This window comes from Centruroides vittatus, unplaced genomic scaffold (genome assembly GCF_030686945.1).
Source record: "Centruroides vittatus isolate TY-2023 unplaced genomic scaffold, ASM3068694v2 contig_936, whole genome shotgun sequence".
NCBI classification, from domain to species: domain Eukaryota; kingdom Metazoa; phylum Arthropoda; class Arachnida; order Scorpiones; family Buthidae; genus Centruroides; species Centruroides vittatus.
This window is the reverse complement of record NW_027122621.1, coordinates 291,439-315,020: the sequence shown is the minus strand read 5'-3', so window position 1 is coordinate 315,020 and position 23,582 is coordinate 291,439. Positions and strand designations below refer to the sequence as shown.

Here is a 23,582-nt window from a genome sequence, read left to right as displayed (position 1 = left end):
AAGAACGGTCAGTATGCCTGAACTCGTAAAATGATAAGTAACTCACATTCTAGCAGACAGTATTCGGAAGAAGTAAGTGTCGTGGGTCTTCTCTCGGCTTTTTCGTTTTCTTCTTCTTTCTGATCTAAAACAAAAGAAAAATTATCAAAAACTTTACTGAGAAAGACATGGCTAAAAACACAAATTACAGAATTTTATTATGTTCACTTATAAAAGATTTAAAACATTCATTTTTGATTTTAAAAAAAAGACACCCTTGGATTCATATATATTTTATAAATTAATTAATTTTTGAATTTATTTATTTGATTATTTACTAGTACACACACTTCCAAAGGGGAAGGAGAAGATTGGTTTGGTTTAATAGATTAAGACAATGCAACACTTGGGAGTACTGCCAAAGAGCGGACATGTCCCTATTTGGCGTTAGATACAGGGAAAACTCACGTGACCAGTCTGTTGGTCGGGCGCGAACCCGTGACCGAGAGTTTAATGGTTTTAACCACTCGGCTAATGATGGGAGGAAGAAAATTGGGAAATTTTATAAACAGATTCGATCACATCACGGAAACAAAATAAAAGATAAAAATTAAAAACTGAAAGCGGAAATCTCTCTTCTGATCATTGATCACAGCTTGGAAAATTTTAAAAATCTCGATCAATAGCGACGCAGAATGCATCTCGAAATTACACTTATCAGCGTTTAAATGCAACACAATGAAAAGATCGACTTATTTCTGTTTTGGATTTTTTTTTTTTTTTATAAATCAAATAATGTGACATATTTTATGCATATAAACTACAAAAATACTTCGATATATATTTCAATCTGCACGAATATAAAATCCCATTACTGAATCTTTCGTACAGAATAAAATAAAAGTATAATTGTTATAGGTATAAACGAGATTTTGCTTTAATTTTCTGAAATTTACAAAAAATGGCGATTTACAAAAATGAAAAAAACAACAAGAGAGAGAATTTAGCCAATAAATTTCTTCAAAAAATGATAAAGTTTTAATTACATTTCCAGAAAATTTTGAGTGAGTTATTGAAACTGCCAATACGGTGAAAATAATAGTTATTACAAGTTATAAAAAAATAAAACTAAAAAATAGGTATATCTCGCTATAACGCGACTTTTTAAAAGAAGTTTTAAAGTAAACAGAAGAATTCAAGAGATTTATCGTTCAACTTTCCAAAGAGAGTAAGAAAAAGAAAAAAAAAAAAAAAAAAAAAAGAGAGAGAGAGAGAGAAAAGACAGAGTTTAAAATCTAAAAATACACACGAATGCCGAATTATTATTATTATTGTTTAACAATTTTAATTAATAATAAATAATTTCATTCAAAATCTCTCGATTCGTATCTTAATTAAGAGCATAATGTATTGGAAACAAGTACTGTATTTAGAAAGCGTTTTAGACGATGAAATGACGGAAAGATTGGGATGATGATTATTTGACTAAATGACCTCGTTTGAAATAAATACTTTTGTCAGATATTAATCCGAAATGCGCATCTTACCGAATAATTTCCCATTACAATCGTCAATAATCGATGTCAAACGACATTACTGGATGAATTATCAGAGTTTAAAGTTTGTGAAATAATTAATGAATCATCTTTATTTTTCCTAGTTTAATTAATTAAATTATACAAGTAAGTATTATAAAATTTATTCTTTCCCTATTTACTAGCGAGCGAATTTGCGATTTTTATCGCATCATGCTTGTCTTCGATGCAATTTTGCTGGCAGGATGACCGAGGCGGTAAAAATTTACCACTCTGGGAGATCCGGGAAAATCCCATAAAATTTTCATGGCGGTCTCTTCCGGATATGTCGGGCCCCATCCCTTAACATCCAGCAGCCCTATGGTGGGAGACCTATGGCGAAGTGGATAAAATCCTGAACACAAGTATTTGGTCGCGGTTTGAGTCTCACTAACATGTTTTATTCATATTTGTAATAAATAAATACCTGTGAACATGAGAACAACGGTTACATGCCATTCCACTATTTGGCAGATTGCATCACCATATCCAATCAAACTAAACCCTATCGTGAGCAAAGCCGAACCTACGATGGGCAGAGTCAAAAAAATAATAAAAGTTGCAGCAATTCACACATTTCGGGTACTTTCGTTTGACATTAAGGCTTAAATTTTGAAAATTAAAAAGATCTTTAATTTACGGCAGTGTTTTTTCAGTATATAAAGACAATAATGTTCACGGAAACGTAATGATTTTCAATGGTGTGGGTTCAGTTCAGAATTAGGACTCGAACCCACTTCTACCGAAACACGCTGGTTCAAATCGCGTCTTTCGAATTACTAATAGCCGACGAAGATGGCTTTGAATGGAAATCGAACCTACTACTCTAAGCATTTAGTTTTCATAAGAACTATCAATACAGAAATAATTTTTATATACTCATACCAAACAACTGAAACTGACTCTACAACAAAAAAAAATGATAACTAGAATTTTGATGTAAAATAAAGTATCATTTTTTAAAGTTTTCAAGCGACTTTTATTTAATTGCAAACGATGACAGATTATCGAGTAATTTGCAATTATTACAATCACTTAACTATTTTACACTTACTTTAGGTAAACAATAATTAGTCACGGGAGAATCACCATTAAGGATGTAGATTGTCAAGTGGCACATTCCATCAGCGGTTCTGGAAGCAATATCTCGACCCCCTGAGAGCACACGTACCAAAAAGCAATCTCTATCAATCCTTGGTTTCCAGAGAACTCGTTGATTAAAGTAGGAAGTGGTAAAAAACACAACGAACTTATAAATGAAGACTATTTGTTACCAAAAGATCGTTTGCTGCAGTCCTCTTAATCAACTTTGGAGGAGTTTTTATAAGAACCATAAGGACGTAATGGACTATCTGATCTTTCTCAATTTTGCCCTCAATCTCAATAGTTGAATTGTCACGACCGTCCACCAGTGGTCAAGCGGTCTTCGTATCTTAAACACTAGGAGTTCGGTGGTGGGTTCGCTTCTCGCTCGGACGGCCCACGTGGAGTTTTCGGGTTTTATACACGTCTGTAACGCCTAAATAGGGACCAGTTTTCCTTTAAAAAAAAAAAAAAAAAACCTCCCGGAAGGCATCCCCCAGGCAGATCGCCTACGTGTTGCGTTACCATAACTTAACAAAAACAAACGAATCATCACGATCCTTTGACGGTCGGATGACCGAGACAGTCAGATGACTTCCATCCATCCCTCTGGGGGTTCCAAAATCGAATCTGGCTGAGCAACCCCAATCTCGGATATATCAGGCCACTTCTTCGCAACCCGGTCGCTTCATTGTGGGCATAGCCGAATCCACAATGACCTTAAAAAAAAAAACGCCCTATTACTGCCAATAGGACGAAAACTTAAAAGAAGGTTCTCTGTACAAACAATTTTTGAAATATCACCAGAATCCAAATCGTACGCAATCAAAACCATACTCGATAAAAGTCTGTCGAAAAGATAAACAGCATCTGCATACTTTAGAAATAAATAAGTAATATATACTGGTATCCCTCGTATAACACGGTAGTTACGTTTAGAAAAAGTGCCGTGTTATGCGAATCCGTGCTATACGAGACAAAGAACTCTTGCAAAACATAGGGTTATGTTCCAGAAGTTAGTAAAAGTATACTATTCTTTTTCGTTACTAAAAGAAATATGTTTATTAAAACAATCAATAATTAATTAACAATCATAATTAAAAATACTGTATTACGCGTCAATATTAATTTTAGTTAAACAACCGCGTTATTTTTACAAAATATCGTCGCCGTTCAGCTTTTTTGTTGATCTTGATCAGAAGTACCAGCAACATTTTTGTTTTTTTTTTTTAAATTTTTATCATAAAAATTTTTTATGGACGACGAAATAAAGATATGTTATTATTCAAAAATTTGTTCTAGCGGGTTGTGTTTGTTCAGTCGAGTACCGAGATACCGCCGTATTTCGTTCGTCGTTTTAGGAATGATTGCTTCCCTACAGTTAAAAAAATTTTAATAGCACTTATCTAAAAATGTTTAAATAAACTTTATTAAATACGAAGATTAATCTATGTAAAGAAAACACAGTCTTAAGGGCTAAAGTCTGAAAGCAAAGACGACAACACCTGGTTGATAGGAAAGTTAGGACAAGGAAGAAAACAAATTGTACTATCAGTTTTCATTAAGGTAAACCTGACGAAAAATACAAAATAATTTCAATATTCTAAAGACCATGGGCAAATTTGAGACAACACGCATGTTGGCTTGAAAACAAAAAAAATCGAATAACGGAGTTTACACTTAAAAACTGTGAAATTTTTTACGAAGGTTTTCCCAAACAAAACGCCTCGACAAAGGGCTGGCCATGTGAAGTTTTCCGGGATTTCTTCACGTTAGTAACATCTAAATAGGGGCCAATTTCCCAGAAGGCATCCTCCCTCAGCATACCGAGAGAGAATGTCGTATACTTAAAAAATCAAACCAAACATGTGACTTATACACTAGATTCAATCTTTGGGTATAATTTTGTTTTTTATGAAAGATGGATTGAATTGATGGGATTAGGCGAGGGGATACTTAGGAGACCTGAAGGGTCCATCAGGTGCGCCTCCCGAAAGGACTTTCTATGGGAAACTTGTCCCTATTTAGGTGGCCTTTTATGCTCTCTGATCAGTAAAGGGCCTTAAACCACAGAAAAAGATCCTATTTAGGTCTTTTGCATGTGAAGGAAGCCCTGAAAACCACGTGGCCAGCTCGTCGGAGAAACTCAATCTTGTGACCTCCAGCGAGCCAATGTTCAAAGGTAGCAGGTTCGCACCTCACCAACAAATCAGTGTTCAGTTATTTCTTTTTAAAGGAAGTTGTAAGTTTTATATTAAAAACACAAAGAGGTCTCATTTCATTCGAAAACCAATTTTCTGAATAATTAAAAAAAAATTTCTACTGTTAAAATGATTAAAATACGTTCACATAATACATCCACTGACGTAATTGCAACTATGAGAACTTCAAAAATATGAACTTTATCAGAGAAATTAAAACAGAATAGTCTCAGAGAAAATTGTGTTTTTCTTTTTTTTAAAAAAAAAAAAAATCCAAAAATTGCTATTTTCGTTGAAAAACGAAAAGAAATTGGAAAAGAGAGACAGAGGGAGAGGAAAAATTATTCTTGAAAATTTATTTCTGCTTCCTTTCTCTGTCGTCGTGTTTCCCATGCAGCGAATCTATGATTAAATTTTATATTTTAAGTAGATTTTTTTTAGAAATGATTTATAGGAGGATAAACAAACGACCTATCAATTTTAAAACTTTTTTTTTTTGTTAATTTTCAGAAAACACACACCGAAAATATTTGAGACAAAAAATGTTTGGTTACACTACCTCATAGGTGGTAGCTTCTACCAAATGAAGATTAGGGAAATGCATAGGGCGCAGCTTCAACCCCCTTTAGGAGATTTTTCCGAGCAAAGCCGAGTACCTCGGGTAGTAAAAAATTTTGTGAAGCATATTGTTTTCTTTCTGCATCCTCTCTAAAAATCTCAGGATTCGCTATTAACTGTTTTTAGTACTCGCATTAGCAGTACCAATAGTATAAGCAATTATTATAATTTTCTGTTCGATTAAAATGATTAAAGTTCGATTTTTTCAAAAGAGCAAAACGGAGACCGTCAAATTGCAATGGATTATATTGGATTGATAGAAAAAGGCAACACGAAACAAGGGAAAATTTTCTATGGGAAAATTGACCTATTTGGGAGTTAGACACGTGAAACAAAACCGGGAAACTCCCTGCGGTCAGTCTATTGGTGGGACGCGAACCCGCAAGCAAGTACTAGTGTTCAGTGGTTTTATTTGCTCGATCACGAAAGGGCAAATTGCAATGGATCGAAATAATAATTTTTTTTTAAATAAAATCTAGTAAAATTATACTTTTAAGTCAAGTATTGATACAGATTCAATTTTAGTGTAAGCAAAATGGCAATAGTTTAAATATTTTTTCGAGTTCTACAGGAAAATCTTTCGCTTGTCATTTTATATTACCTCGTTCGTCTATCTAACAAATTCCACATTCAAAAACACTCGAAAATAATTCTCTGGTTAATAAGTGTCATTAAATAGAAATATATTTTCAGAGCTTAAGAATTAAGCATTTCTTAGAAAACAAAAACATTCATGAGCCATTTTATATAAACAAATTTATTCAAAGGAGATAATAATAATAAATTTATAATAACTTGAACTAAGTTATTAAAAATCTTTAATTATTTATAAACATTTCAAAATAAATGTCGCCTACTTAAATTTCCCCATTTCTAACATAAATTTTCTTGCATCGTTTCACTATATTAATTTCTACGTCTTTCAATCTGAAAAAAATTTAAATAATGAATTTTTAAAGATTTTTCTTTTTATTTATTCATTTTAGCTTTGGCTGAAGCTATCAAGATTCCATTTTCAGTATTTTAAAATTCTCTTCCATTTGCAAAAAACACCAAACATTTTATGTTTTTCTCACTGAACGTAGCTTTAAGACAAACAAATCCATAAATTTTGATTTTCTTTATGTTTTAGTGAACTTCCATCTTCGCCAATGGTGAAGAGCATCCAATAAACAAGCTCTTTGCTTCCATTACTTTAACGTATTTAACAATTTTTTTCTTTACGGTTCTATCCATCTACACGTTTCTCGACAAATTTCTGAAAATTTGTACTTAATTATTTATTTACCCTTGTAATTTTTGTAAATTTTTACAAGCAGATAGTATAAGTGAGACATAGGCCTATATTTGAAACGGATGGGATCGTTATAAAGCGGATAATTTAATTTCCTTTTTAAATAAGATGAAAACTTCTTCAAAAATATCCGAAATTTTATTTTAAAAAATATAAAAAACTAAATTGTATAAATACGATTGTTTACTATAGTTTTTGTGGGAATTTCTGCGCTTTATAGCAGGTGTGAAATTTCTTCACGAATCAACAACATGTGAATTCCTTTCCAGTTAAAATTTAAAAAAGAAAAAATTCATAAAAAGTAAATTATTTGCTTTTTATTTAGCAGGAAAAAAATTTCCTTAATGAAGCGAGGAATATTTGCAGTATTTGTAAAATAATATGTCTAAAATATTGCAAATTCGACACTAAAAATTGTGTCTGACACCTCGAAAATTGAGGCTGTGAAATTTGCGATAGTCCACAAGGATTTTATTGATTTCTAATAAGGGATGGAATAAGATAACGAAATACATGAGCAATCTGCCAAGGATGAGTGCCTCCCAGAGGACTTTATATGGAAAACTGATCCCTATTTAGGTGTTAGACATGAGGAAAACCCGGAAAACTCCACATAACAGCCTGTTAGTCGGGCTCAAACCCGCCACTAACTACTAGCGTTCACTGGTTTTATTCACACGGTCACTGGTGGGCCTCACTTCCAGAGTTCTTCGAATAAATGAGAGAAAAGGAACGAATTCTTTAAAAAATTCTTTCTTAAGAATTTTTAAATAAGCACTTCTTAAATTTTTCTCGAAACTTCAGTGTGTGTTTTAGAAGTGAAAATAAAATTAATGCCTAAATTTTTACTTATTTATAAGTTACGTAATCCTCAATTTTATCATTTTTGTTTAGTTTTAAAAATAAAAAAAAATACAATTAATTAGCAAATTTCCGAAAAGGAATTAGTTTGAACCGAAATCGTTGACCGTCTCCTTTGAGATACCCATTATGACGTCATTTCTTTTATAAAAATTGCGAGCAACCCTAAAAGCATGAATTTCGAATTTCTTTTTTCGTTCAACTCTAAAATTGAAAAGAATCTTTAATTTCTTTAATCATATATTATTTAGAAACAATTAACTAAATATTTATTACATTTAATTACTTAATTAGTTTAAGAAAATTTGAAAAAAATTGAAAATTCTACGTGAAGATTTATTTATTTCCTCGTTATCAATTGTAATTGAAATGTAGGTTGAATATCTAAAATTATCTCGAAAATGTCGAGACATTTGTCAAACATACACGAAGAAATAAACAGACGTATTAGTAGCTAATTAAGCTATTGTTGGCAGTAAAAATCCAGCCGAAATTCCAAATATAATCCAGGCAGAGTAGATAAAACCATTGAACATTAGTAGGTAGTCGCGGATTCGCGCTTTATCCGGATTTTCTTCACGTATCTAACATCTAAATAGAGCCCAATTTCCCATAAGTGTCCTCCCTGGAGGCCTTTTGGCAGATGTCCCACTGTATTTGGATTGGATTATGAGATACGGCGTTGTCTTATCCCATAATCCAATCCAAATACAGTTCACAAGTAACTCAAATTTAGCTTTATAAACACATACTTAAAGGAAATTACAATGGTAACACATAATGCAATCTTGGTTCCCATAATTAAAGTAATACAACTTAAGTGCAGCTCTTAGAGCCTATAATTAAAGCAACAAACATTTATGCCTTTCTTTAATTAGACGTCAAAGCAGCCGAAGCCGTTTGATAGTTAAACTATTTGAATTTTTCATTTTATCTATTACAATTAACTCCTAATCTCAAACGAGAAGAGGTAAAAAGAAAGGTATTCGATATTTGTAAATTACTTTCTAAATTAAAGCGGCTTTTGTCAGAGGAAAATCCTGATAAAAATTCGTTAAATGAAAGCGGAGGGAGTCATCCGAAACTAGAACAATGAGCTTATTTGGTGAACTGATCAAAGAAATTAACATTGTGCAATCTTTAATGAACTAAACCAATTTAAGGTTAATTAATGTCAAAGTTTGGCAGAAGAGAAATTTCCTAACAGCACTAAGTAACTTAAGTAAAGACTAATTATATTCGATGTGTACAAATGTACCAAATAGAAACCGAATTGTTTCGTGATAAATGCGATCGGAAAAATACAACTCTTCTTTAACTTTTTGAGTAAATTTCGAGGAAATAAATCGGAAACAATAATAAATTGAAAGTTAATTTGGATAATTAAATAAATTAAAGTCTTTAAATGATGATTGCGACACATTTGAGATTGGAAACCAAGCGGACTGCAAAAGAGTTTGATTTGATGCATGTGGCAACACAACACATGAGCCATCTGCCAAGAGGAAGTACCCCAGGAATACTTTCTATGGAAAACTGGTTCCTGTTTATATATTAAACACGTGATGAAAACTACACCTTGGTGAGGTGTAAATCCACGACCAACGTGTTCAATGATTTTATCAATTCAGCCAACGGTGAGTAGTTATAAAACACAATTTCTGCCTGAATTTTTTCGGACGATTCTCCAGAAAACAAGAATTTACAAGTGTGTTAATAAGTGTGTTAAAAACAAGTGTGTTGCAGATTCGTTTATGCAGTCACTTATACAGAACTTTTTGTAATATTTTCAAGGATATCGACGAAGTTAAACACATTGGGTAAAGGGTTCTTCGGGCAAAAAAGAGATTTTAATCACAACGAATTACTCTAATCACAAACGAAAAATTTATGTCATCGATTCAATTTATCACAAAAGATATTAAAGGAAAAAACTCACCAAACAGAACACATAATCCAATTTTAATATTCCCTAGAAAGAAAAAAAAGAGCACAAAAAAATTCATTACATCACGCTTTACTACTTCCCATAATCTCTTTTGTCATCTTTAAAAGATTTCTACCAAAAATCCATTAACTTACACTTTAATTTTACTATTAATTATCCTTTCTCCGGGTAAAAATCCGGAGGAATAAAGAGAAGTATGGGATGTAGTACGAACGATGTCATTTAACAAATTATAGGATGAGATAATGAATCTCTAGAGCAAGAAAGGAATTATTGATAGCCAGAACACAATTACTTTATGAGATTCGAGCTTTAATTCTAATTTGATTTTGAACGAAAACATTTCTTTCAAGGAGAATACGAAGCAAAAATCATATTAAAAAGATTTATATTATTTTAAATAAGATTTAACATTACAAGAGTGGAAGAAGAACGAAAAAATAGATATTTTTATGCATTGATACATAGGAAAGTGGCAAATAAATGTTATAAATTGAAATAAAGAATAAAAAAGATATTTGCAAATTAATGCAGAATGCGACAATTATAAGTCTGTTAATAAACTATTTATTAATATTACCGAGAAGTTCATTTCAAGGTTGACAATAACGGAGAGAATAAATAAAGAAAGAAATTACGGAGAGATATTGGATATCAACAGAGAAAGGAACCAGAAAACCTGCGTTATGTTAGAGAAATCAGAAAAAAAAATAACAAATGTTCCTATATATCTTAGAAGAATGACATCAATATCAGAGGTCACAGACGAAAATAATTGCACGACAACAGATTAAAGTCACGAAGAACCTTTGAGGAAACAGAAAATAAGTGATGAAATAATATCAAAATTCGAAGATTAAAAAGAAAAAATATATAAATATACATATTTTTTTAAATTTAATTCCTCCGCCATGTAGGCACTAACGTAAGAGGGACTTGTTAGCAAGCCCATTATATTGATAGATTCAGCCAGGTCCACAATGAAGAGGCCGGGTAGAGAGGAACGCGACCCGAAATATCTGAAAGGATCAATCCCCAAAAAATTCCTGGGATTTTTCAACCCATCTGAATTGTATCTCGGGTCCCCAGAGCGATGGGTTGCCATTTCAGTCGCTCGGCCATCCAGCCGTCTCGAATAATTTGATTAATAAATAATAAATCTTTGTTAAAAAATTATTTTGTATTGTTTATTTATTTTGTGGTTTTTTCTTCTTTCTTCAATGGAAAAACATTCTTGTTTAAAATCCTATTTTGTAAAAAATTTTCTTAAATTCTATTTTAACATGTAGGAGAGAATTTATAAAATATTTCAAGTTTAAACAAATTTTTACATTTTTCAAAAATTTACGAAAATTTAAATGGGTCCGCAAACTTCACCAAGGATTAGACTGAATTAAATTGATGAAATAAGGCAAAGCAACATTTGAAAAATCTACCAAAGGGAGGCACCTCACCGGGAGGATTTCCATGGGAAACTAGTCCCTAATTAGGTGATATGCACGTGAAGAAAATCCGAAAACTCCAAGTTGCCAGTCCGTCGATGAGGCGCGAACCAACGACCAGTGTTTAGTGGTTTTTCGACTCAACTATTGGTGGCCCACTTCGCGGAATAAAATATGCAATTAGATAGAAAATGCAATCTAGAACCACTGAAAGTAAGATGCAAATTGAATCTTCTTGAAGAATTCCGATCCGGCGAATCTTCACTATTCTTCATGATTTATGAGGATAGAAAATCGTTCAACGTTATTACCTCAAGTATTTTATATAAAACCTTTCTTTAATGGATCAAACTGATGCTACAGAAGAATGCAAATAAGATAGCGAATATAGGTCAACAACTCACTACGTTACATCAAACCATTATATACGGTATATTTAACTGGATATAGCTCGGATCAAGCTTACAAGTATAAAATTGAAAGAAGATATTCAAATTACTGCTGATAAAAAACGTGGATCGGAGATAATTTACCCTGTGGATCGCGATCCACAATACTGTATTTGAAGTTCTCCATACGAGAACGGTTGTAAGGCACCATTTTAAACTGGCAAGGACTTTGCATGAATTTCCCGACATTCATAACTTATGAAGATAAAGTCTGTGTGGCACCCCGTTATCAAATTTTATTTTAAAATAATTTTTATATAATATATTATCATAAAAAAAAGTGTTATTTTGGGAGTAGGAATAAGTTTCTAAACAAATTGTAAACAAAAAGTCTGACTCCACTCGAGTTACGACACGTGGCTTCCCTCTTATCCCTACCCTCTTCAACTACCAAAATTTAATAGCTCAATGCACAATTTATAAGAATAAACCTGCCAGGTTTAAAAGTTTTGGTTCATCCAGTCCTAAGATATAATGCAAAGTAGACGTCCACTTGCACAACTCATTCACTCAAAACAGAATTTTGTAAATGTTTTACATTTCATGACGGAGGAGCTCCTCGAGAGTCAAATCATCAAGAAATGCAAAAAATCTGGGTGGTCAATATTTGATCGGTCACCATACTTTCCCTATATAATATTTTTTAACAGTCGGGAAAATAACAATGGTTAATTTAAATTTGGCACTTATTTTACAAGAAATAATTTAAAAACAACGCATGAAAGCGAGAACAATCGAAAACAAAGTAATTGCAATTTAGAAAATGTGCAAAAAATCCCCAAGAATTCTTATCGATCGACGAGATTTAAAAGTATCTCTTTAAAAACATTTTCTTCTGTTACTGACAGATTAATGAAAGATAAATACTATCAAATCCCGAATAAACAAATGTGACAGGATTTACTTCGAAATTTATTTATAAAAGGATTAAATATCCAAATCTATTCAGTGTAATAACTTAACCACTTCCACAAGCCATTTCGATTTATCTTTTTAAAAAAAAAATCATAAACCGAGCCGATTTGTAAGCTTTTTTTTGAATTTCTAAAAAAATTCTCGAAGTCGAATAGGAATCTAAATAGAAATTTTTTGAAAATATCGAGCGTCAATTCCAAAAGAAAAATTCCTTCTCTATATTGCGTGTTATACGTGAAAGTTTTAGAGAAAAATTAATAAATATATATAGCCTATATTCTAAATGTGCCAGTAAAATTTTCGTCCAAAAATAAAAAAAAACAACAAAACAAAACATTCATTCTATAAAATTTTTATAAGCAAAAACTAAAACTTCAAGCCGTTATTTTCTAAAAAAAAATTAAATTGCTCAATCGTAATAAAATTATGACAAGAATTAACACATTAATAATAATAATACTAAACATTTTATATTTTTTGAAAACAATTTTCAAAAATTTTTTTCGAGTTATTTAATAATAAATAAATATTTAAATAAATATAATAGTTCTTATCAAAAATTTTATGACAAACTGATATAAAAATACGATATTAAAATATAATAATTGAAGTAATAAAAAGTTTTTTTCAATTTAAAATAATAAACTAAAAGCGAAAAAAACATCCGAAAAAATTAAATTTATTTATCCAAAAAATACAATAGCATCTTAATTATTTTAGGAAATTTTAAATTATTACTTTAAAAAACTTATTTTACTTAAAAAATGTTTTTGGTTGTTTTTTTTTATGTATGTAAAGCAAAACAATATTTATTTTTTGTTAACATTGTTTTGCTTGACTCTTAGTCAAGAGGAACTTACAGTACTACAGCTGTACTCAACCGGATATGCGTCATTTTTTCTTCTAATAATAACCTAAAGGTAGAAATTATATTGAAAGTTGCTGGCTTATTTTTCATGCGTATTGCCTTTATTATGAATTTTTAAAATCTACTGGCTTAAAAACAGTATTGGACACGCCTATTCCTTTTTATCTCCCGATAAAATTTACTTTCAGGCGAAAACAATGAGCACGTTAAGCACAGAACGCACACACACGTGTTAATATCGACACTGAAATCACGCAGAATATTAGATTAAAAATTACCAAAAAAATCTAATGCTTCTTTACGTCTTACGATTCAATTTGATTCGTGTATACCAACAAATTAATCGTAGAAAACTGATAATTTAAGTTCATGACTGTGTACAACGTGCAATTCTGTAGAAAGCGTAATTAAAGAAAAATGTAGCCATGGTTATAATTTTGATTTTACACAATATATATAACCAGAATAAACTCAGAAAACAAATTTTGGTCCACATTAAATAAAAACGTTTTAAAAAAAAAAATCATTAAAAATTAAGAATCGCTTATAATGCGCAACTTGTATAACGAACGTAATTTATATTGTAATTATAAAATAATATATGATATTTTATACGACTAGAAAAATTTAAATATTCAACTTAACTTTGAAATTATTTTTTTAAAAAAAAACGTATAAAAAATAAGATAGTAAAAGTTGTAACGTTTGATGCGCTACTTTACAATAAGTACAGTACAATGTACTTACCTAAAACTCGAATGTATAAAGTATTATCACTCGTTTTATCGATGACAATACCAGATCTTCTCTGAAAAGAGAGAAAAATTCAAAAATATTATTTTAAAAGATCAAAACAAAATTATTGTAAAGATATGAAGTATGACTAGTAAAAGAATTTCTAAACAACATGTTTTTTTTTTTTATTTTTATTTTTAAGAATCGGCTGTATTGATTAATAGAATAAAAATAAAACTACAACTGTGAAAGTTATTTAATGAAAAGTTGTTGACAGTTTTACAACGGGAAACGTTAAACGTGACTCGAAATTAATAGATTTTTTTAAGAATAAATAATCGTTAGATTGAAATTTAAATTGTAAAATTTGATCGATTCACGCTTGTCTTTTGTATTTTTAAGTGCTTCTAGTCATTTTCTGAGGTCAAAAGAAAATGAAAAAAATACTAAATTATTTTTAAAATTTCGTTTATTTTTCACTTTAACCGCTTTCTATTCCGGTTTATACATTAAGGCTTGTTTTTTTGCATGAGAACTCATCGAAATCAAGGTCAAAGTTTAGTACTGCTCACGCATCACGATTTCGTTCGATCTAACATTTAAAAAACACCACAAATAATAATAATTAAAAAAATATTTATTACTATAAATATTTGGAATATTTTTCGCGTCGAAAATATTCATCCGAATTTCAAAATTTTTTCCCCATTGAAATATTTAAAAAATGATTTTTTTCTTTCTTTTGTTCATTAAAACTATTGCGACACTTCAAAAAATTACATATTAAATGGGTCAAAGTGAATCTATTATTAATAAAATGTAAATTATTTTTAATTGCATTTATTTAGATGAATATTCCAATTTTTTAGAAAGTAAAATATATAAATTAAATACTAAAAACGTCAAAAAAAAGAAAGAGAAACTCGGCAAAGTGAGAAAAGGTGTATGACTTTTATAACCCATCATCCGTAATGACCCGAACTTGAACTCTAACAATGCATGTTACCTGGTAAGGTGCAATGTTTTATTGGAAAATCTCGACTAATTCTATTAACGTGACTTATTTTTATTAATTTCCTAGTTACAAGTAGTTATCTACCATGGAAAAAAATCGAATTAACGATAGTTATTCCCCTTCCAAGCAGTTAACAACCAACAGCAAATGTTAATAGTTGCGGTCAAATCGACTTTTATTGCGATCCAGGTAATAGAAATGGCCATAAAAATCTTGCTGTTAAAGCAAAGAAAACTGATTTTTTCATCAAAGAATTGTCAAATAATTTAACAACAATTAAATAAAAACTTTTTCTGCATTTTTTGTACAAGATATATTTCGAGTAAATGATAATTAAGGTATGCAAAAACAGACAAACGCTTTCACTTACCTTCGATTTCATATTTCTACTCGATTTTTCCGGGAAAGAAAAGGTTACAGAATGGAAAAATGGGAAAAAATTCCACAATGCTTGGTTATAGAGGAGATTTCAGCCGTGTCGTAAGTAGCAGACACGTGATTCTTGCCAGAGAAAGTAACTTATGTGTGGACGAGGGTCGTTGACGCCACATCTACCTCCGGCAATCACGTGTCTACTCTGATTAGATTCGTGAGAATTTTTTATTTTCTTCTATTTCGCTAGTGATTTCGATAAATATAAGAATCCTTATCTTTCCTGGAGTATTATGTGTCGTAAATCAAACGTAAACGAACATACAAACACTACTTCGTTCTGTGAGCTTTTTTCTTTTTTGTGTTTGTTTGTATGACCTTTGTTACGAAGTTAACGGTTAATGACGTTCTTAGGTCTACATTTATAAAATAACTTGTTGGGTAACGTTTAAACTAAGAAATGACGTACGTAACTTACACACCTTGCCAAATGTTTAATAGCAGCAATAGATCTGTACCACCGACTGACACCATTTATATTTTAAGACATTAACTCGATTAACTTAATTTTGTGTCATTTACTAAAGTTTTCTATAAAAATCTTTGAGTCATTTTACGTCATTCGTTTTAAATATAAACTAAATTGTTACGGTTACTCGTAATTTCTAAACTCGATCCATAATGATGCACTGTAAGAACTTTTCGTTTATAATAAATGAACTGTTGAGCACCTTCATTTTCTTGGGTCTTTTCATCAGTTTTGATTGAAACTATGAAAGATTAAACCGATAGAATCTCTCATTTTTCTCCATCTGTTTAACTACTATGCTACTTTTTGCAGCGATAAACAATGATTTAAAGATTGTTAATTGTACTTTGATATAGGCCCTACTGTAATATATGACGATGCATTGCAAGCGAGATATATTCCTTTACAGTACTCATAATGCATAAGTACTGGATGAAATAAGTAAGTGATGAAATAAGTACTAATGTTATGATATAATACGACATAATAAAACGATAACAATACTGAGATATTAGTATGCTTTACAAAGTGTGAAACATACTAATGCCCTAAGGAATAGTGCGAAGCTTTATTGATCATTTTTGCACACTACGATATATTATTGAATACTTTCCTAGCCAAAACGCTTTCCATTCTTTGGCACCTTCATTTGGCATATAATGTGTCATACTCATGAGGGTGGCACCATCAATGTGGCAAATTATATGCCATATGTGCAATCCATCAGTATAAAATTCTGGTGTAGTGGTATGAAATAAGTCAGTGCAAGTACGCGACTCTGTTACACACTATTGTCAAACATAAGATTTCAACGTAACACGTTTGTTAGTAACAAAGAATCAAGTACACGTTATGTCAGAGGCAGTTGTGTAAAACTGCCTCTGAAGGTTCATTTTCACTCTATCTGACCTCCGTGCTTTTCTATCACCTCAAGAAGTTATTTTGGCAACGACCCTTTATCATAAGTTTGCTCAAATTGATAGCAGTACGATTAATGGGATCAACTAGTTCCTCGCGGTTATTCTACTGTAGATCTTGGTACTTGTGTGCATCTAAAAGATGCCAGATATTCGTTATAACATTTAGATCTGACTTCTTGTAGGTCAGTGAAAAACATTCATATTGTTGGTCTGGATATAGTAGATAACTTAACTAACATTATGTAATGATATATTAGCTAGCTGACACCTCCACTTTTCATGGAAAAACAGGCCCTTGATTCATTGGAAAGAGACTTGCTGAAGGTCTTCCAGACAAGCAGGCCTACTGCTATTATAGTTCTGATTTACTACCACCTTAGTTTTGAGGTTTTCCCACGGAATGGATTCTTCTAAAATCATAACTTCCTCTATGCTGCTCCGTGCTCAGACATGGTAGCACTGTACCCAATTATCAACGAGTGAAGACACTTTGATCGTTGGGTACAGTGCGATCATATATAAGCGCACAAGTTGTTCAAGGCCATCCAGAGGAAATCATTTTTTATGTTAAAAAACACTATCATATATCGGTACTCTGGGAACTCGAGGCGCCCATGTTATACGCAGTTTCTTCAATATTGTATTTTACACTAGCTAAAACCTTCCTATTGTGGAATCCAGCTGAGAGTACAGCGGTACACGTTTAGATCAAGGATTCCTGGAATTGACGAGTTTTAACAAGCGATGATGTGATCATTGCGTTTGTTTTCCGCAACAAACGTCTCCTATTCTGATTTTTAGGGCATGCAGTCGTCCGAGTTTATTTTCTATTCTGATAATGCAGTTAGATAAATATCATCCAATGTCCGTGAATTTTTAACGCTCTTTCTATCTCGTGGGCACTAACGCAAGATGGCTTGTTTTAGCAAGCCCATTATGGGTTAGGCCGGTGTGCACTAGGGTTTCTCAAACGGGATCTCGGAAACCCGGTTGATTTTTTAACCCGGGAAATTCTTCTCATCCAGAGAAATCCCGCAAATTTTTTAAAAGTTTACTTTTTTCTTATTTTGTGTTAAGATTGAGGAAATTTTGCAAATAGAAAGTATAATTAACTCAAACTATCAGAATACATTTGTATTTATGAATTTTAAACCTACATATTAGTTTTTTAAATTTTTGCTTGTTATGGCATGTCACAAATGGCCAATAATTAATACATAGCTTATTTGTGGCAGGACTCTTTACTTGAAAATTCTTTACTTGTCAGAACCTGTAATATCTGGCATAATTCTGCTTATGCTGTCTTAATTTTTAACCATGCCCAGTGGCTTCAATAACTGCGTAATGTCAGGTTGTGCAAATCGGGCAAGGCTACAAACGAGTACGAAGTCTACAGGTATGAAGTTTTCTTGATAAATCCGATTATTAAAGACAAACGAACTGCCGAATTATTGAGCTATAAGCTTGATGTTTATATTAAAGCAGCCGAGTTAGACAAATCAAGAATACTAGAGAGCAAAAGAAGTACTACAATCTCGAAAACGAACTAGAAATCTTCTAGGCTACAGGTGAAAAACCACATAACATCTGTCTTTTCTTAAATGCATTAAACACGATTCCATCAATGCGTTTTGCAAATCAATTGAATCGCGTTTTGCATCAATTGATCAATTGAATCGGAAAAGGCATCCTCGGTAGCGGGACTTTTCATTACTAAAATAAGAATCAGATTGAGTGATTGGAGTATCGACCATCTTTACTTTTTAAAATTTTATTATAAAAATTTACAATAATATTTTGTATTATGTTTTATTTAAAAAACGAAAATTACCTTTTAAGTTAGAAGTTTGATCTAAGTTTTTTTTTTTTTTTTTTAATTTTCAACTCAATTCAAAGCATTTTTGTTGTTGTTGTATGCAGTTTCCAGCAAACTGTAATAAATTTTTTCTATTTGTGAAAATTTTTACATAGTTCAAAGGTAATTTTAATATATATCTTACACAGCATTATTATTATGATTTTTGACGTTGCAGAACGTATTAAATTACTTTAAAAAACGAAAAATAATTATATCATTTGATTTCAAGATATTTAGTATATCTTAAAAATAATTAGCCTAATTCTATCCCGGAATTTCCCGGGAAATAGTTCACTTTTTCCCGAAATCCCAGGACAAGCAAAAGACCGAAAAATGAGAAACCCTAGTGGTGACGACGGGAGCTAACATATCCGAACGGACCATCTCCGGAAAAATTCCTACGGATTTTTCGACCCCCTCCGGATTCGATCCCCAGAGCGGTAGGCTGCCACGCTCGGCTATCAGTCCAGGAATGTATAACGTATAATGTATGCATCACGAAATACTTTAAAACACTATGATGTACAAAATCCCTGCACTCTAAACTATACAGGCTACACCCAAAGCACTGAACTACACAATCTGGTACCATAAGATACTACACACATTTTAGAATATAATGCACTAAGATATACTAAGATGTAGCATTTAGGAATTTAGTATGCCACGTTAACATCCCGTTAAGACTTTGCGAATGAGATTGTAAAACACGATTAAATTCTCTCTTTTATCTCATTATTTAATAATAAAAGCGTACGATCAATCGATGCCAATTTCAATTAATTAAAGCTCGATGTTTGCAAACTATTTTGTACAATATTCGATTGGCGATTTTGCAAATTCGCGTGCACCAAAAGATCCATAATACAATGAAAAGCATTGATTTTTCATTCAGCTCTGAATTTTGTTCACGATTCGCTGATGACGTTGATTGAATTCCAGGAAAAGTTATTAACATAATATTTTCAGTTATAATACGGATTAATGAAAAACAATATCGATACCACTCGCTTTTTAAATATCTACTTAAGAACTAATCACTATGTAAATTTCATAATACACAATAAAAGGGGAAGAGTAATTCAAAGATACACTCTGAAGAGTTTATAACCGAGGGGATAATCATTAAAGAATTTATTTTGAAGTATTTATTTCCTAGGTAAGAGAAGTAAAGTAAACTGATGGTTTACGCAATCCGTGAGATATACCCAAAGGAGTGCCTCCCTCTGCAGGAAACGAGGGCGAATTACTCTATGGGAAACTGGCTCCTATTAGGTGTCAGACACGTGAAGAAAACCCGGTCTATGAGAAACTGGTCCCTATTTATCTATTAGACACGTGAAAACGCGGAAAACTCCACGTGACCAGCCCGTTGGAGAGGCACGAACCCGCGACCAACTAGCAGTGTTCAGTAGTCTTAGTGACTCGGCCACTGGCGAACACCAAGAAAAAGGACAATAAACTTTTTAAAAAAATCCAGGAAAACGAGAATATTAATAGAAAATTTATTTAAAAAAATATGTTTTGGAGAGTATTATTAGAAAAAAGAAAGATAAATTTATAAATATATATATTTTTAGAACGTTTATAATCAAGAATAAAGAAGAATAAACATCCAAAGCATTCATTTTGGAGAATTTATAATCAGAAAAAAAATGATCATAAAAAAAATACATTTTGAAGAGTATCGTTGAGAAAAAGGAAGATAAATTTATCTGAAAAACTATTTTGGAAAGTTTATAACCAGGAGAAAAGAATAATAATCTTCCAAAAACACATTTTGGAAAATTTTATAACCAAAAAAAGAGAGGAGAATAATGATAGGGAGAAACAACACATTTTAGAAAGTTATAGAAAATAAACTAAGTACATCTCGACTGTTTTCAATAAAAGCTTTTCTATCTGAAGCAAAATTACAAGAGCAAGGTTGAGGTCGACTGTTGTTCGCATCATTAACCCCGTCATGGATTGTGGAACATTTACTGACTATATCCTTTAATGACCGCGCTGTTGTTTGCTTTAATGTAGAACATACCACTATCATTCTCCGAATAGTTGGCCAACCTCTCGAGTTTTATGGAGTATGCTACCTGCGGGAGGTTTCCAACTACTTTATCCACAATCTCCTTACAGAATGAGTTATACGTACGTGGATCATAATCTATCAAAGGGGCGATAAAACCGTCGCCTTTCTTCGCTCCCTCAAGGTTTTTAGATACTAAGGCAACTCTTTATTCGATTTTTATAAAAAAATATGAAGCGTAGAGCTGTATTAAACTCCAATCTTTCCGCTTTTATATAGTATCTAAAAACTACTTCTTACGTGTACGGCGTGTACAAAAAATGCATTTAAATTGTACAGAATGCATGAAGAATGTGTAGAGTATCGAATTGAGTGTATAAATCGTGCGTTATTTTTATTCTTAATGCAGAAAATGATTCAAAATATAGCCTATCAGAAATACCACACCCAAGAGCAGGTTTTAATTTCAGACTGGTCTCTGGCAAGCAGACAAAAGAACAGAAATAGAACTTATATTTTTACAATCATCGAACGGTCAATTATTATGACACATTTAAACTCGGTCAGAAACTATATATAGGGGGGCCTCAAGTTAAAAAAATTATACACACCTTTCTATAAAAAAAATATCAGGGAGGATGCAAGTCCAAGAAAGTATTCGTTACAACGAAATATTTTTTAAAATTTTTAACTAACGAAAAATAAAAGATACTTAAGTTAAAGTAATTAAAATTCTTCAAATTTCGTATTATTTTTACCGTTAAACTCTTTAATAATCCAAAAATATAAATTGCCTACACGCAATTTAATTAACATTACAACCAGCTTAGAGGTAATCGTGATTAAAGTAATAAAATTACTTTTTAAAGAAGAAATTAAACTCCTATAGGACTTAATGGAAAATAATAAAATTTGATACTATTTTTAAAGTTGTTGCACTAATTTGATGATCCTTTTCAAATGATCCAATTAAAAATACAAATTTTTACCGATAAATTTTCAAGTGGATCATTAATTTCGATTATAACAATTAATCAGATTGATGTAAAGAATTAACAATCATCGATATAAATCATCCGTAATCATATTCCAGTGTCTAAACACTTAAATTAAAAGAAGGAAGGGAGAAAAGAATCACTTAAATATCCCGTCTCGAGACTATCCAATTATGGAAAGCATAAAAGAAAAATGAACGTTAATCTATTTTTGAAAATATAATTTTTCCTCGTGAAAAAATTCTTTAAAAATAATCTCTCGTATTCTCTACAAAGAGAATAACATCGACATTTTCTCTATTTAAATATAATCAGTAATTTAAAAAAAAAAAAAAGAGGAAAGTCATATTCGTGACAATTTTAAACACGAAATTCTACAGAAAACAATTGAAAATAATTTAATCTTGACTATATTTTTCTTAATTCAACATTTACTAAACATTTATTTAAAAAAAAAGCACTGAATACTGGCTCAGGTCGTGGATTGTGCTTCACAAAAGAACTTGCCAAGTGGAGTTTTTCAGGTTTTCTTCGTGTACCTAACACTTAAATAGGGACCACTTTCCTACAGAAAGTGCTTCTAAGCGTCATCCCCACGGTAGATCGCCCATGTGTTGTGTTTCCTTAGCCCTACAATAAATCCTGGTAGTTGATAATTGGTTCCCGCCTCACCAACGGGCTGGCCCATCTGAAATTTTCTTCACGTGCCTAAATAAAGCTAGTTTCCCATAGAGAGTCTTCTCGGATAGCATTCCCTTCGCAGATCCCCATGTGTTGCCTTGCAGTATCCCATCAACCAAACCTTATAAACTATGCATCCTTGAAAAACTATGTATCGTGATACGCATATGTACACCTTGATATATCTTAAGATATATCCTTGAAAAAGCGTATCAAGTAAATGTTATTTCACACGTAATTTACTTTAAGTGACTTTAGTTGCAAAATTTCAGAATGTTCAAGAAGACGTAAAGGAGGAAAAAACAAAGAGAAAAGTGATGTGAAGTGGAGATTTTTATAGAATTTCATGTCGACAATATATTTCAATCAAGTTTAGCCGTCTGAATGGAGAGTTAATGGATTCAATCAACTTAGAAACTAGGTTGTCAACCACATTGGTCGAATAGGGTTGAAGCATCGATCGTGCTCGACCATCTCTCGATGCTCTATGATAATTGGAGCAACCTCTAGACATTGAACTTCTAAAATAATTTTTAAACTACGGCTACTGTTCTCTACTGCCATCTTCCAAAAATAAAACAAGAATTTCACTGCAGGAAGAAGAGCTAAAAATTCTCAATTTATTAGACTCGAGAAATTTAAAAAAGATGCTTCAGTTTAACCTAGTTTTTCAATTAGGACTAGATCGCGATCTTCACGCGGTACGTTTTCTTGGAAAGAGGAATTTAGATATAAATCAGGTGATTTCTATTTTGATGTTTGTTCCTACCTATCAAACCACATTCTCCAATTCAATCCAATTTTTTAAAATTAATTATATATAAAAGGTGAAAGGATTCGATAATTAAAAGTTGTTTTTGAAAAAAAATTGTTCCGAACGAGAGGAAGATCCTTGGCGAATGAGGAGAGTTAAAAATAAAAAGAAAATCAGAGGAGCAATCACTGAAAGAAACTCGTACTGTAGTGTACGTAATGGACGGGCATTAATGACTCGAACACTACGTCCAACTGACGATTAGAAAGACGTTCCATTAGATATGTTTTTGGCCATTATTAGAAAAGATCTTCGGTCCAACAACGAAACAATCGAGCGTGTGTCAAACGATAATTCACGTTTAATTACGGACACCCGAATAATGCCGTAAATTCTACTATCCAAACCTCTATAAATCGGCCTTTATTTTCAACGGATTTTCAAAAGCTTTTCAACGGGTGGATCGCG

At 31.8% G+C, this 23,582-nt stretch overlaps 1 protein-coding gene across 2 annotated transcripts in view; it reads right to left on the bottom strand.

The window, feature by feature from the left end:
• The window catches only part of LOC136984886 (uncharacterized), a 132,778-nt gene that overhangs the window by 67,229 nt on the left and 41,967 nt on the right, over nucleotides 1-23,582 (bottom strand). For both annotated transcript variants that reach the window (XM_067282031.1, XM_067282030.1), the window contains 2 exons: nucleotides 13,980-14,040; nucleotides 47-124 (listed from right to left, as the gene is read on the bottom strand). In XM_067282031.1, the coding sequence (XP_067138132.1) occupies nucleotides 47-124; nucleotides 13,980-14,040 (139 nt within the window). The remainder of the gene's footprint in view (nucleotides 1-46; nucleotides 125-13,979; nucleotides 14,041-23,582) is intronic.